At 28.1% G+C, this 17,373-nt stretch overlaps 1 protein-coding gene across 5 annotated transcripts; it reads right to left on the bottom strand.

The window, feature by feature from the left end:
- Nucleotides 1–10,079: 10,079 nt before the first annotated feature.
- Nucleotides 10,080–17,004, bottom strand: LOC109787680 (zeaxanthin epoxidase, chloroplastic). 5 transcript variants are annotated; one of them, XM_020346225.3, is made up of 10 exons: nucleotides 16,358–17,004; nucleotides 15,546–15,708; nucleotides 15,379–15,453; nucleotides 15,183–15,283; nucleotides 14,820–14,935; nucleotides 14,533–14,744; nucleotides 13,943–14,025; nucleotides 11,020–11,134; nucleotides 10,614–10,720; nucleotides 10,080–10,500 (listed from the first exon to the last, which is right to left on the bottom strand). In XM_020346225.3, exons 1-10 carry the CDS (start codon nucleotides 16,777–16,779, stop codon nucleotides 10,491–10,493), a joined length of 1,404 nt encoding a protein of 467 aa, XP_020201814.2. In that variant the 5' UTR covers nucleotides 16,780–17,004; the 3' UTR covers nucleotides 10,080–10,490. The 5 variants fall into 5 exon arrangements, with proteins under 5 accessions (XP_020201814.2, XP_020201812.2, XP_020201815.2 ...); XM_020346223.3 differs by having other exon boundaries at nucleotides 14,533–14,747; nucleotides 16,358–17,002; XM_020346226.3 differs by having other exon boundaries at nucleotides 10,614–10,717; nucleotides 16,358–16,995.
- Nucleotides 17,005–17,373: the final 369 nt, after the last annotated feature.

Here is a 17,373-nt window from a genome sequence, read left to right as displayed (position 1 = left end):
GGGTATGAATCATGACCTTGACGTGTCTCTTGGTAAAATTGTTTTGGATACATTTTTTTGCACTGACCATTCTTCATACATGGAGAATTGGGATTCAAAGTTCCGCAAGGCCCATGAATCATGTGCTTTAGTACAACCTCATGCAATTGTGGTTCATCTTCAAATTTAGGTATTTCTGTCCTCACAACGCTATCATAATCTTCAGGGTCACGTAATTTGTCATTACTTTCTAAGATCAACAACATATGTACATGTGGCAGTCCACGCTTTTGAAATTCTATCACATACATGTAACTTTTTACCTTTCCAAGGACCCCTTTATTAATCACATCCTCCTTCAATTACTCAAATTTTGATCGAAATATTCTTGTCAGCAAGTCTGGATGATCTTGTGGTGTTTGATGAGGGCCTAGTTGAGATGATATTTTGCTCCAAGAAGGATTACATGTCATTGTGAGGAAAATGTCTGGTTTACCATCATTAAGCACAATAGCCATTTCATCTTCATAACGTTGTGTCAAGTCACGACTACTACCAATAAATGATGATGGTAATATTGTTCGTTGACCGATATTTTCTACAATAATAATTTTAATTTGTTATTTTTGGTAAATCAGAATGAAAATTATTGAAATAAATATGACATTCATAAATATTGTGTGGATTACCTCCAATAGTTTCTCCTTCATGTAAAGCATCTTGCAAACCTTGGTATACTTCAGCACGAATATTATTTTGATTGTTTCAAATCCACCTTAACCTCCCTGATTCAATTTTCACATAGTTGTCTACAACATATTGTTGTAAAAGTCTACCAGACATTAACAATGTAGATTGATCATCTGGACGAATCTACAACACAGGTATTAGTTAACACTTCATAATTTAATTTTTACGATATTTTTATAGTATATAGGAAAAATACCTGAAGGATGTAACTATGATATTCTCGACATGAGATATTTTGTCCATTATCATTTTTGGTGTTGAAATCCCAACCATATGTCCCAAAAGTAATAGTAAAGGATATTGCAGTGAATCATAATAGCCTACTATTTCTTTAATGTTCACCAAATTACCATCATGACTGAGCAATTTGATATCTCGTCCACGTGACATTGATTCTGTATCTCCACCAACAATAATTGCGGCAACTTGTGAAGCGGTTGGAAGATGATATTGTGGTTGATTATCAGGACGTTCTTTAATAAGTAGACTACATTCGTGAACATTTGATCGTAGTGCAAGTCGTTTAAATACATGCACAAAAGGATTGTACTGATGTAGTATTTGTTGCAACTTAGAAACTATTGATTGATGTAGTTAAGGGTTTTCAAGCATCCTATTTTGTAATTCATGATCTGTGTCATAGATGTATAATTGCAAGAATCGTGGCCTACAACCCTCATTTGGATAGAATCCTCCAATGTTGTGATATATTGAACCTTGAGCACGAAAACTATATATACCACATCCATTCGGTCCAACATTTTTATCAAGATGAACACCAAGTGAAGTGAATGAAAGTACATGGTTGTAACTTTTAATTTGTTTTCTAAAATGTTTCCCCTCAGATGTAGAGTCTAGAAAAATATCAAGCAACTCTTTAGGAGCATTAATTAGTGTAAAATTAACTTTTCCACCTGAGCAGCACATATCTTTTGATTCATGATAAAATAGTTGTGCTTGACATCGTCTACATGTACTTGGAGTTGGTAATTGAGAATTAGTCATTCTCATGGTATTTTGGAAATTTCGAGCACTATTATGTGCTCGTGAGAATTGAGATGACAATTCTGCATTATTTAAGAAAGTGATAATGGATTTTAATAAAAGTAAAAAAAAAATATATGTGTGTGTGTGCGCGCGCGTAGGCGCGCATGTATAATATATGGTAATTAATAAATAAAAACAATAAAAAACAATACAAGTCATAAAGAAATTGTGTGTACCTTGAATAGTTGGTTCTATAGTATTCCCATTTTGCATTTCCACTTCCATGAAATCCGTATTATTGTAAACCAAAAAAATAACATTCATAAATTGTAAATTTATGTTTATGATATGTTAAGTGAATAAAATGTTTGAATATATATGATAGTTTGTCATAATGGTATTTAATTTTCACTAACCATTAACAATATTGTTATTAATATGTATATTACTCGGCCCTGTTTCATTGTCATTTGTTCCTTGAAACCTTGTTGGATGATTTGCATGATTATAAAATAGGAAAAAAAAGTAAATGTGTCCATACAAAAATTTTAATCAATTTATTAAAATAAATAAATAAATATAAAATTTAAATAGATAATTTTACCTAATTTTTTGTCAAATAAAAGAAATAAACAATTAGGAATATATTTGAAATTCATGACGACTAACCATGAATTATGTGATCAATATTTCTGATACTCGGTCCTGCTTCATTGTCATTTGTTCCTTGAAACCCTGTTGAAGAAAATTTAAATTTTAAATGTTTAGTAAAAAATAATAATAACTTCACGAAAAAGAAAAAATATTTTTGAAAAAATATATTAAAAAAATTGTACAAAACTAACCATGACCAAAGTGACCAATATTTGAAAATTTTGGATTTGTTTGAATGTTACCTATTCTTTGAAACGTAGTAGACCGAGTTAATTGTCGTACATATGTCAATCTTCTTCTGCTGTGTGAATTTGCATTTGTGGAATGTTGAAAGGTTATGTTTGGCAAATTATTTAACATCTCTGTGGTTGTACACATATGTGAATTAGTTGGATGAGTTGTTGAAGATGATGTGTGTACTTCATTTTATTGTTGTCTCCTTTGTTGGTAATTTGTACGTCGCCTAGACAATTGTTGTTTCTTTGATCCATGTTCATTCGATTTCTTCTATTTCTATAGTTTTGTCTCCATCTTTCTCGTTGTTGTTCTTGTTGTTGACCATTTGAATTTGGCATATTGTTATATAGATATCTGTCAAATAGCATTTGTGGACAATTATATATTGAATTGTTATTAAGAAATATATAAATAAATGTAATAATCACTATTATTAAATTTTAAATAAATGGTCAAACTATTATTTTGTTAAAGAGACAAAGTATGGGTTTCCATATAGTACAAAATAAGTACAATATTAATTTTAAATTTGAAGATAAAATTCATATAGGGTCATGAATTGCTTAGGCACTGCAATATATATATATATATATATATATATATATATATATATATATATATTATTAGAAATAAAATATATTAAACTGAAATAAAAGTATGACTATAAAGAGTTAAAAAGTAATAAATTAATATAATTACATTAAGAAAATGAGTTAAAAACTACCAAATAAATAAACAACAGTTGTTATGATATTAACAACATAAGTTGAGAAATTAACATGGTTTCATAGTAAAAATAGATTAAATTTGAGAAAAATATTTTATTTATTAATTTTAATTTTAATTTAATATATATATATACATATATTTATTTATTTAGTTATATAAAAATAATTAGTTAACATTATTTATTTAACAAAATGACCAAATTTAATATTTATTGTAAAAATTATTAAGATAATTACATGGTATAAAAATGAATAAACTTAATAAGTTATTGTAGAATTATTTTGTATTTTAATTTTTAAAAATTTTAAAATAAATCAAAATTTAAAATTAATAATTGTACTTTATTATTTAAAATTTTTGAATAAATTTATTTGATTCTAAGTTTTAAAATTAAGATTGGAAATTTCACACTATTAAAATTGAAATAAAATTTCGTGTTGGGCATAATTTAAATTTGAATTTTGAATAGGTATTTTAAATTTTAAATTGTTGAAAAAATAATGAAGAAAAATAGAAATCATTGTTAAAAAGGACTAAACTTACATACATAGTTAAAAAATGTATAAAACAATTAATTGTTAGAAGTTATAGTTAATTATTGTTTTGTCTTTAGTATGCAAAATACCAACTATTGATAAATACCCATAAAAATACCAACAATGATGAAGATTCAAAAGAGAGGAATAATACAAACCTTACGGCCGTGGATCCGGAATTGATAAAGCCTAATTCTGTTTGCCTTCAAGAAATCGGATGTGGACTCTGGATACGGTTCAAGACACAAACAAACATTAGGCTTTTAAATTAAGTGTAAATTACATTTATATCCATTAAAGTTTTGGGAAATTGTATATATACTTTCTTGAATTGTTTAAAAAATAGCATATATATTAATTAAGTCACACATTACTGAAACCTATGTTATTTGTTTAATTATTTTAAAAATATGAAATTATATCATTAATAAAAAAAAATATGTACAATTTTTCAATAAATAAATTTGTCTCTTTCCATATGATGGTTTGGAGACACTTTTGCATGCACTAAAGAAGCCAATAAAACACAAAAAAAATGTAGTAGAAAAAAAAATGAAAATGAGATTGAAAGAATGTACCAGAGCAACTCTTTAGGAGCATTAATTAGTGAGAAATTAATTTTTCTATAAAAATGAAGATGAACTGGTAGATGATCAAACTGCATAATCCCACAAATCTCAAAATGTTTACACAGTATGTTAACAATCCCTAATCTACACTAACACTATAATTCACAGATTTTCATCCAAAATCACAAACAAATCATACAAACAATAACCGGGAAAAAAACTGCAAAACTAACAAAATATCATTTTGAGTCCTTACATGCGATGAATTTGTAAGTAAAATAAAGTAAAATGAAAAGCGTAACATGCGAATATATAATAGTTATGAAAATTAGATAATCCATTAAATATTTTTTTTACAACTGCACATCATGAAAGGGATCGTATCATCCTCTACGAAAATATATGACAGAAAAATAGATAGGCAAAAAATAATTTTTTTTAATGAAATAAAGTGATGTAGCAAATTTAAAGTCACGTAGCGAAAATTGAAATAAATGAATGAGTGAATTTACAGAAAAATGAAACAAAACGAAAGACTAAATGTGACTTCATGTGTCATGTGTATGAATGCACGTGTGAACCACAAATTGGCATGCACTTTAAAAAAAACTATTTCTTATAACATGGAAGCACCAAAAATAAATTTAAACAAAATAAAAACATTGTATGTGCTTTTATTATCACAAACACAGAGATAGAGGGATAAAAACCTTATGGTGGAAACGGTGCGTTTCATGTTTGAATCATCCTGGAATTGAAATAGTCAACTTTATAAACCACAAAGACGTACTTAAAAATAGAGATAGATTTCTATGTAGTGAGGCGGAGAAGAACACAAATTTCAGTGAAGTAACGCGTTCTTAATTAACGAATTAGGGTCTCATTCACGCTACTAAATTAATTCTTTCATTTTTTTTCTACTTTTTATTCCGTTGATATTTTCTATTATTTATTTGTCATATTAGAAGAATTTTAAATAAAAGTCACCATTAAGAATATGTTCATGATTCACGTTAAATTTCAAAACTTTGCTTTAATTTTATTTAACAACCATAATATGTACCATTAAATAATAACAATAAATTTTTTATAATTAAATTAATTACATATGTTTATGTAATTAATAAACTGAATGTATTTCTCAAGTTTAGTCTTTTTTTTTACAATTCTTTTTTTTGGTGTATTATTTTTACAAAAAATTTAATTTTACTCAAGTTATTAAAAATGTAAATTTTAAATATCTCTATTTTCTAAATTGATTTTTTCCCTTTAAAATTATAAAAAAAATCATATTTAAACTTACTATCTTAATACATTTAAAAATTTAAATATATAACTATATTTTAATACAAATTCAAATGTAATATATGTCTAAGTTTAAAGTTTAAATCTTAAATTTTAAATTTTAAATGCTAAATTACGAATTTTAAATTTTAACTTTTAAAAGGTAAATTTTAAATTTTAAAATTTAAATTTTAAAATTTAAATTTTAAATTTAAATTTTAAATTTTAAATTTTAAATTTTAAATTTTAAATTTTAAATTTTAAATTTTAAATTTTAAATCTTAAATATTAAATTTTAAATTTTAGATTTTAGATTTTAGATTTTAGATTTTTAATTGTACATTTTAAATTTTAGATTGTAGATTTTAAATTTTTCAATTTAAAATTTAAACTTTAAATTTAAAATTTAAAATTTTAAAATTTAGATTTTAAATTGTAAATTTTAAATTTTATATTTAAAATATCTCTATTTTCTGAATTCATTTTTTCCCTTTAAAATTATTTAAAAAATCATATTTAAATTTACTATCTTAATAGATTTATAAATTTAAATATATAACTATATTTTATTAAGAATTCAAATTTAATATATGCCTAATTTTAAATTTTAAATTTTAAATTTTGAATTTTAAATTTTGAATTTTAAATTCTAAATTCTAAATTACAAATTATAAATTTTAACTTTTAAAATTTAAAATATAAATTTTAGATTTTAAATTTTAAATTTTAAATTTTAAATTCTAGATTTTAGATTTTAAATTTTACATTTTAAACTTTAAACTTTAAATTTAAAATTTAAAATTTTAAACTTTAGATTTTAAATTTTAAATTTTAAATTTTAAAATTTTAAATTTTAAATTATAAATTTTTTAATTTTAGATTTTAGATTTTAAATTTTAAATTTTAAATTTTAAATTTTAAATTTTAAATTTTAAATTGTAAATTTTAAATTTTAAATTTTAAATTTTAGATTTTAAATTTTAGATTTTAAATTTTAAATTTTATAGAGAGAGAGAGAGAGAGAAAGAAGGGTTCAAACGACACTGATGTAACTTTTACTAAGTGTTACACCGCTCAATAACTTTATATTAAATGTGAATTTTGAAAATCCAACCGTTAGATTGAAAGTTCATTACTATTAGATCTTATATATCAAATTTTGTTAAAATTGAACAACAACTTGAAGGTAATCAAAGTGTTCATATTTTAGTAATTTTGAAATGTATATATTACGTCAATTTTGTTTTATGGGAATGAAGTATCAAATCATCTTAGATTAATATAAAATTTGATATATATGATCTAAAATTAATGAACTTTCAATCTAACGGTTGGATTTTCAAAATTCACATTTAATATAAAGTTATTGAGCGGTGTAACACTTAGTAAAAGTTACACTGGTGTCGTTTAAACTCTCCTTATATATATATATATATGAGGAGGGATCATTTTACTCGGTTCAATAACTCATGTTCTACATTAAATTTTAACGATCTAACTGTTCAATTTAAAATTCTTAATGCATAGACTAAATCTGCAAAATTTTAGAAAATTTGAAAATCATTTGATATTTCATTTCATTAATTCAAATCAATGTATAAAATGATTTTATGATTATTTGTCAATTTGAATTAATGTATCAAGTATCAAATATTTTTCAAATTTTCTAAAATTTTGCAAGTTTGATTTATGCATTAAGAACTTTAAATTGAACGGTTGGATCGTTGAAATTTGATGTAGAACATGAGTTATTGAACAGAGTAAATCTAGGTAGTCTTCCTCTTGAAGTAAAAGAATCCCTCCTCTCTCTCTAGATATATATATATATATATATATATATATATATATATATATATATATATATATAGAGGAGGGTTCAAACGACACCGGTGTAACTTTTACTAAGTGTTATACCGCTCAATAACTTTATATTAAATGTGAATTTTATAAATCTAACCGTTAGATTGGAAGTTCTTTACTCTTAGATCATATATACAAAATTTTATAGTAATCCAACATGATTTGATACTTCATTTTTATAAAACAAAATCGACGTAATATATTTATTTCAAAATATACTAAAATATGAACACTTTGATTACCATCAAGTTGTTGTTCAATTTTAATAAAATTTGACATGCACATATAAATTGATATGAACTTTCAATCTAACGGTTGGATTTACAAAATTCATAATTAATATAAAGTTATTGAGCGGTGTAACACTTAGTTAAAGTGTTCATATTTTAGTATATTTTGAAATAAATATATTACGTCAATTTTGTTTTATAAGAATGAAGTATCAAATCATCTTGGATTAATATAAAATTTTGTATATATGATCTAAGAGATATGAACTTTCAATCTAACGGTTGGATTTACAAAATTCATAATTAATATAAAGTTATTAAGCGGTGTAACACTTAGTTAAAGTTACACCGGTGTCGTTTGAACCCTCCTCATATATATATATATATAAAGTTATTGTAAAATTTGTTAGGATTGTGATATCAAAGTATTATGCATACATATGTTTATTAAGACAACAAAATGATTGTCGCATGGAGTTGGTTGCTCATCAGTGAGCTCCAAACTCGCAAATGGCTGCAATCCCTTAAATTGAGAGTGAATGTGATAATGTGTTGATTGAGTCAAAGTGTTTTTAGATTAAAAATTTTAATTTATCAGTTTTATTTTATTTTAAATGCATTATTTTATGTTACCCATGTTCAGGAATATGTTGTTAATATGTGAGGTAGTTGCCTATTTTCTAGTTCATCAGTTGTAAAGCTAAGCCTATAAACACGCTCCTTTATTTTGTTTTTTGAGAACAGAATTACTTTTTCAATTCTTAGACTTTGTCTTTGTGCAATAACAATTGGTATCAAGGCTAGTTGGACATTAGTGAAAGGAAGCACTAGACTTCAATCATATTCATGATGATTACGGATAATTATTTCGTGTAACCTGCGATTCCAAAATTGAATGAACATTACGAATATGCATGATGAGCAGAGAGAATGGACACACGACCTTTTCCGCTTTAATTAATTAAGTATATAAAAATACCCCTTTCTAATATAAAGATAATATTATTAGGGGAACTTTTAAAAATATATATAATTATTGTTAGTGCAGTTTGTTGGGGAGTTTTTAATATGGGGAGCACTCTATAACAAATACTGAGTAAGTTACATAAGTGAGCTTGACATCATAACATAACCTAAAACCTTAAGACATTAGGTAGGTGGCTCTTTTTCACTTATATATTATTCAACATGTCTAACTCTAACCAATGTGGAACTTCACTTCACACTTGAATTCCAACACAGTTAGACATTGAAGTTAGATGATGATTATCTATATGCAAATTTAAATATGAATTATTAGAAAATTATTTATCTATTTAAGCTATTATTGGTAGTTTCATCATGTTCTCATACCTCCCAAGATCACTAAAAATGATCCATGCAAAATCTCATCGCCAAAATCATCGACATCGAATCCCAGTTTGAATTCCAATAAAAAGAAAAAAATGGATTCCTGTTATACCACAATGCAAACGACCATGAATCTCTTACCACCATTATGACTACCTGTTCGATCATTTTCCTCATCCTACAACTACACCGTCAATAATTATGTCTTATTACTTTTTTTATTTTTTAATCATTAATTTCATCAAAAACTAAAATTATCTTACTAAAAAAAATGGAACCATAAGATAAATATTTAAATATTATTCAATATTAATTATCACACTTTCTATTTAATATCACCTTATGCTTAACATTGCTATCTTAATCTCAACAAACGGATATTAACTGTCAAACTAAAATTGCATATTTCACAATATTGAGTGACTAAAATCACGACTTTAAAATTGATTACTCTCACCTCAAAAAAAAAAAAAAAAGTTGATTACTCAATATCATGTATAGATTATTATAAAAGGAACAAAATAACAATTTAAGAAGGTTTAAATATATTTTTAATCTCTCAATTTAAGACAAACTTATTTATGATCCCTCAAATTTAAAATGGTTATTTTTAGTCCATATAATTTAGTCCCTCAGATTAGTAATAACATATCTAAAAATGACAAATTAAAATGGTTATGTAGATTTAATGTGATGTTTTCACAAACACTAATAAATAGATTTTATTCAATAATATTTAATAAATTTTTTAACAAAATTTAAATATAATAATTAAAATAAGATTTTTTTTTTAAATTATAAAGACTAAAAACAACAATTTTAAATTTGAGGAATCAAAAATAAATTTATCTTAAATTTAAGGAATTAAAACCATATTTAAGTCATTTAAGAAATATAACTTTTATGTTTGTGTGTCCCTGATAAATTCGATCTCATTTTATTTATAACTTTCTTCGTTACTCTAATTTGTTGATCACAATACAAAACATGGGGATGGAGTATAAGATGCGTTTTTCCATGTCGTGTCCAGTTTTGGTTCTCAAGAGGACCTACTCTACTTTTCTCTTTTTTGTTTAATTTCTAAACATTTGGAACAAGAATTCCAGTGAAAATGATGGGTATAAATTATGGCGCTTCTAGTCCAAGAGAAAAAAAATACCTACATAGCCCAATAAAATTACTCTAACTTTGATCAAGCTAAAATTGGTGAGCCCTTTTTATTTTCAATATGATCATGGTAAAATTGGTGAGCCATTTTTATTTTCAATGAGATCATGGAAAAATTGGTGAGCCCTTTTTATTTTCAACACGTTGCATGTTTATCTTCACCACAACCTGTAAAAGAGACCAATATTAATATTCGTGGCTTAAAAAGGCAAAACATGAGGGAAAGAGGGTTGAGCAAAAACTCAGCCAAATTGGTATATGAAAACAATAGTGAAAGATACCCATGGCCAGCAATCATCCAAGTAACAAATTGTGGAAAAGTGAACTTGAAAAACGCTTGAGCTACATGAATGCCAGGGTGCTTTATCTGCATATTTGCTACATTCTGCTGAAGGACAAAGGTCAAAGTGTTGCAACATTTTTGTTTTGGCAAGTATATAAAATTAAAGATTCTAGAGATTTTAACGATTAAAAACTTAGATACAGTAACCTTGAATATTTTTCTGGTTATTCTCCTAATAAATTAAAATTTTACTTAGGAAAGCTATGATGAACTTTAATGTAAGCATTCATTATTTGGGTAGAACTTCAATTCTAATTGAAGAACATGCTTATAAGAAATTGCATCCAAGTTTTTTTTATATTTTAATTAAATGATATCAAAGGTGAAGAGAGAGAGGAACATACCGATAGTGGCCAAAATTTAAGGTCAATATAAGGTCGGTAGTTTACTAGCACTTTTGATGCCATCCTGCTAGCTGTATGTAACACCGTAACTCGTGGAATTCTTTTCTTCTCATATCTAACAAAAGATGAAGACGCAAAACTTCAATTATTTTGTTAGACTATATAGGCTTATAAGAATATCAGTTTAAGAGCCATGAATTTAGGTGACACTTTTAGGAGTTGTAAGAAAATGTGATGTTATTATTTTTTTTATCTCCTAGAACTACAATGACAATACCAAAGTTCGAATTTAAAATCCTTTGCATTCTATGTCAATCTTCACCACTAATCCGACCCTAGTGGTTCATATATGTTGATATTCTTTTCTTTCATTGGAGGGTCATGTGAAGTTATTCTTTAATGACACGTTTAGGTGGTCTCAAAATGGTAGTATTAGAGAACCTGTTAGATGAAAACTTTTCACAATAGAAGGAGAGCCATGTTTTCTGTTGAAGATAACAAATACAATATGGTCATGACACAAACAAAAAATCAAAACAGAAGAGAAGACAAATAAGATACCTTGTTAGATTTATGAGATTTTCCTTTATTTAAATTTTGAATTTTGAATAAATTTTAGATAAGATATTTGTTATTGTTACAGTTTTATTTATTATATTTTATTTTCAGTTATTCAATATAATCTCAACAAGTAGAGTTGCTAGTAGATGAGATTTGTTAGGAATTTTAAATTAATTGTAAACCTATACATAGGCATCTTCTTCTATGAATTTTAATGGAAATTTAATGATAGTTTTTCATCTTCAATTTTAATTTTAATTTATCTGCAAGATCCAATTTTTCTATATTTTTCACAAAATATTTCCAACAAGTGGTATCAAGAGCTTGCTTCTTACGGGTTGTGAGAAAAAAGTTTATTGAGCACTAAACACATTGAGGTTGAGTGCAAACACTAAATTGAGTGATTTATTGTTCAAACAATTTTTGGTGCAAGGATGTCTACTTCCACCAATTCACCAGCAATTCCAATGTTTAATGGTGAAAATTATCATATTTGGACCGTCAAGATGAAATTTGTTTTAAGATCTCAAGGTTTATGGAATGTTGTAATTTCTGAAGCTGATCCACCACCATTGAGAGAAAATCCAACCATTGCACAAATCAAAGCTTATGAGGAGGAGAAGCTGAAGAAAGATAAAGCCATCACTTGCTTACATGCAGGACTTGCAGATCATATTTTTACTAAAATCATGGACTTAGAAACACTTAAACAGGTGTGGGACAAGACTCAAGATGAATTTGAAGGGAGTAGCAGAGTCAAATCTGTTAGGCTTCTCACATTGAAGAGAGAATTTGAATTGATGAAGATGAAGGATAATGAATCTGTTAAAGATTATTCTGGCAGATTGATGGATGTTGTGAACCAAATGCGACTTCTTGGTGAAACATCATTTATAGATCAAAAGGTTGTCGAAAAAATCATGGTTTCGGTACCCGAAAGATTTGAAGCCAAGATTTCTGCAATTGAAGAGTCTTGTGATTTGCAAACTCTCACAATTATTGAATTGACCAGCAAGCTTCACGCACAAGAGCAAAGAGTCTCCATTAGAAGTGATGAAGCTGTTGAAGGTGCCTTTCGAGCAAAGCACAATGGAAGGAATTTTGGAAAGTCACGAACTTTCAATAAGAACAAAGGAAAAGATGAAGGTTCTTCGAGAAAAGGAATTTTTTTGCCTTGTTCTCATTGCCAAAGAACCAACCATTCTAAAGAAGATTGTTGGTTTAAAGATAAACCACTTTTTCACTGTAATTTTTGCAATAAAAATGGTCACAGTGAAAAGTATTGCAGATTAAAGAAGAATCAGCCTGAACAACAACCAGAAAAACAGGCAAATGTGATTGAAGAAAAAAATGATGATGAAGATGAGTATTTATTTATGGCATCTCATGAATTCAATTCACATGAATTGAATACTTGGCTCATTGACAATGGTTGCACTAGTCACATGACTAAATATTTATCATTTTTTACCTCCATTGACAAATCAATTAAGCCAAAAGTCAAGATGGGAAATGGTGAAATTGTACAAGTCAATTGAAAAGGTACAATTTCTATTGCAACCAAGAAAGGTATGATAATTGTTAAAGATGTTCTCTACATTCCAAAATTGGATCAAAATGTTCTTAGTGTTCCACAAATGCTAAGGAATGGTTATGGAGTCTCTTTTAAAGAGAATTATTGTTTTATTATGGATGAACATGGTTTAGAGATTGCAAAAATTGATATGACCAAAAACAGTTTTTATTTGAAATTTGATTTGGTTGAGAATCATGATTTTATTGAAGATCATGATATTATTGCTAAAATTGATGAGAGTAATGTTTGGCATGGAAGATTTGGTCACACTTTTATGCATGATGTATTTGATATGACAAATTCCAACAAATGGTATTCAAAGATAGGAGGAGAAGTTAGATTAAATGACTATGAAGACAATGATTTGGGTCAAGAAATTGATGTGCAACAACTTGATGACATGGCATTTCAAAACTCAATTTTTGGAGTTCATGAAACTAAAATTTGTGATATTCATGACAAATCTCAAGGAGGAGTGTTGGATTTATGAGATTTTCCTTTATTTAAATTTTGAATTTTGAATAAATTTTAGATAAGATATTTGTTATTGTTACAGTTTTATTTATTATGTTTTATTTTCAGTTATTCAATATAATCTCAACAAGTAGAGTTGTTAGTAGATGAGATTTGTTAGGAATTTTAAATTGATTATAAGCCTATACATAGACATCTTCTTCTATGAATTTTAATGGAAATTTAATGATAGTTTTTCATCTTCAATTTTAATTTTAATTTGTCCGCAAGATCCAATTTTTCTATATTTTTCACAAAATATTTCCAACATACCTTCTAAGGGCTGAGATAACTTCAGACTCGTCAGACCCATGTTTAGTAACTTTGTCAAGCTCAAGTATCAGTTGGTAACAATCCTGAAAATGTGGTTGCAACAAAAGAGGGGAACTTAAGAAGATAAACCTACATATTTTCTTCCTTCTTTCTCTTCTATTGATTCAAATTAGCTGTGTGATACGTTTGGTTCCTTTGCTTGTTTTATTGCTGAACAGTATTACTACTTAGGTTTGGCTAAAGTTTAATAGATGAATGAAAGTGAAATTAATGCATATAAATAGAAAATTAACATTGAGTTTAATTTTCATACACTTTCGATATAAAAATTATACTATCAACCACTTAAAAATCATGCTAGATATGGCTCTATTTTTTTTTTTAAAAAAGAGAATTACTTCCCGTACATGATAATATATAATTGGATGACAATTAAATTTTTTTTACACTGCATGAATTTAAATTAAATTCATGAATATTTTTGGTAAAAATTGATGCTTATCCATGAGTACTATATATATTAATGCTGCCAGGGGAATACTCAAGGAAATACACTTTACTTTCGAAGTTGAAAATGATAAATGACCAACCTCTATTGCCATACAACCCCCCTGACCAAGATTTGGTTGCATTGGATGTGCTGCATCACCTAACAAAGTCACTCTCCCAATTCCCCAAGTGTTGATCATGTCCCTGTCATATATATCCCTCTGCAGAATCATATGCTCGGGTGTTTCTGATATGAGTGCAATCACTTCATTGCACCAGTTACCAAAGAGATCCAAAAGCCTCTTCTTCTTACCTGCTGTAACTTGTACAGATGAATTTGTTTAAATTACTATTGAAGTTGATAAATACAGACACAGGGTAAGTATACCTTCAGGGAAAGGGTCACTTGAAGGGGGTTCACCATGGAAAGCATACCATTGCATCTTCCCATGGCCAACATCTGAAGCAACAAAGTACTGGTTCAACCCCAAGAACACCCTATACCTTCAAGTTTAATCACCAAATCAGGAGCTTAAATATTGGAACAGTTTATAACATTGTCCAAACATGTTATTAATGATTGAAGTATTACAAAACAGTTTTATACTAGCATCCAATTACAAACCACCATTTATGATAAGTTGTTGACTACCTTAATAAATAAGTACAAATTTATACTATTGATAATATTTGATTAATTGATAGTGTAAAATTGTGACACACTGTCAGTGCATCACCATTAAACTCTTACCCTATAGTATCAATATATGGGGGCATATAGTTTGTTAATCCACTGTAGCATGTGAAACCTGAGTACTTTGCTTCCTGCCACCCGAAGAGTTTTGATCGCACCTTAAAAGAAAACACAGAACAGATTGAATGGCAAAAGCAAAGAGAAGAAACTCATTTGTAAAAAAATCCCAGAAGGGAAGGATGGTATATTATACTTCTGACCATATTCCATCTGCCCCTATTAAAATATCACCATCATGGTGGTCTCCATTTTCCAGGATCACTCTAACCTGATAATGAAAAAAATCATTCAAAATTAGAAAACCACTCAGATAAACAAGTCTTAAGCAATCAGAGATTAGTTGTGCAGGAAAACACAAACCTTGCTAGGTTCTTGAATAAAATCCACAACTTTAGATTTGTTTCTAAGTATGTTGGAACCAACTGCTTTCACTAATATATCTTGCAGTGTCATTCTGCATATGACTAGAGTTACAGGAAGCCCTTTCCTCGAAGCAGGAGTCAAAAGATCAAACACACTGAACCTGAAGTGAAAATAAAGGGTGACAATCAAAACACAATTTTCTACCAAACCCCCAACCCAACACCTTTCCCAGATGATCATAAGAAATATACAGAAAATTGCAAAATCTAAGACCTCACAAAAGACTTCTTCAACTACAAGGCCTTCAGAAGGCTCAGTTAACATAACAACCAACAAGTCCCCATAATTAATGTCAGGTATAAGGTTTACAGTACAATTGTTTCTTTCAGTCATGTTCACATAGAAATTAGAGGGAGAAATGCTAGTAGCACACCCTCTAACCTACTCTTTTCATACACTCTCAATTACAGCACGAAATTTATTCAAAATTACAAATTTTTTTGTCTCACTTATTAACGAAACTCTATCCTGATTTATAGTTTTCAACAAGGACAACACTTAGATATAGTTCTTTAGATATTTATAGTGTTCCTCTCTTGCTAGAATTGGAGTTTCGCATAGGTAACATGTGCAATCCTTTAGTTTAATATTACCTTTACAATGTTGATTACCAAGATGAAACTCCAATTCTAATTAAACAACAACATCAATTCCAATTTTATTGAAGTTTCATGTTATGCTTAAAGCAAAGAATATCAATTAGAGACAAAAAAAGGGGGGCATGCAAAACAAGATTAAGAAAAACATACCACTCCCCAGATAGACCATCAGCAAGGCCATTAGTCCTATTGCCAGTGACACAACCAGCCTCCATTATCTGCCCTGCAACACTCCGATCGATGGCTTCCAACACTGCAAGAGCACTGCTCAAGAGCTGAATTGGGCCACGGTGCCTACCTTCCCCTCTCACAGCACTCAAATCCTTCTCAAATACCTTCACTTCATACCCTCTTTTCTTTGCAGCCAGAGCCAACACAAGACCACCAATGCCCCCACCAGCCACCAACACTCTCAGCCTCTTTCTCCCTTCCTCTGAATTTGGCAGAACAATTCCACTCCCACCTTCAACTCTAATTGAATATCTTTTCTTGTTGATCCTGTCATGGGGGTATCTATATCCAATGGAAGAACCCTGACTAGTGCATGAACACAGGATATGCACAGAAGACATTGATCAATGATGATCGCAAAGAAGAAGCAAAAGCAGATACTTTTAATGACTTGTGTGAGTGGAATTTATAGTGACTTTGGCTGACCCACGTTGCAATTGTTCTAAAATCACGAGCGTGTTTGAATTACTCAATTTCTGAATTTCAAAATCACGGTTAACGTAATTTTACTTTCTTATAATTTTAACGTTGTAATTTTGACGTTGAACGGAACTAAACAAAAATACAAACCTGCTGGTTAGCTGTGACTGTCTGACTGACATAGGGCGTTGTGCAACTGCCAGTGGTCTTTTTGGGGGTTGAGAATTGTTCTCACATTAATTTCTTTTTCTCATTACAAATACTTAATTTCTGTCGGATAGATGGACAATCTTTCTTATAAGAGTGAGGGACACCAATAGGTAAACATCCCTTTCGTGGCAAGTTTTTCATTTCTAAGAGCGTTATAATGACTCGCATTCACTTTAAATGGGTTTTACTGTGTCACGTCATTCATAAATAATTCATACTTTATTTTTATAATTTTTGTTTAAATAGAAATTACTTATAAATACTTCTACTTTTTTATAACTCATACTATACTTTTTTGACAACTC

The sequence above is a fragment of the Cajanus cajan genome, chromosome 8, assembly GCF_000230855.2.
Source record: "Cajanus cajan strain Asha chromosome 8, NIPB_CcT2T_4, whole genome shotgun sequence".
Classification (NCBI taxonomy): Eukaryota; Viridiplantae; Streptophyta; class Magnoliopsida; order Fabales; family Fabaceae; genus Cajanus; species Cajanus cajan.
The sequence above is the reverse complement of the archived record's forward strand: the minus strand, read 5'-3'. Positions and strand labels throughout refer to the sequence as shown.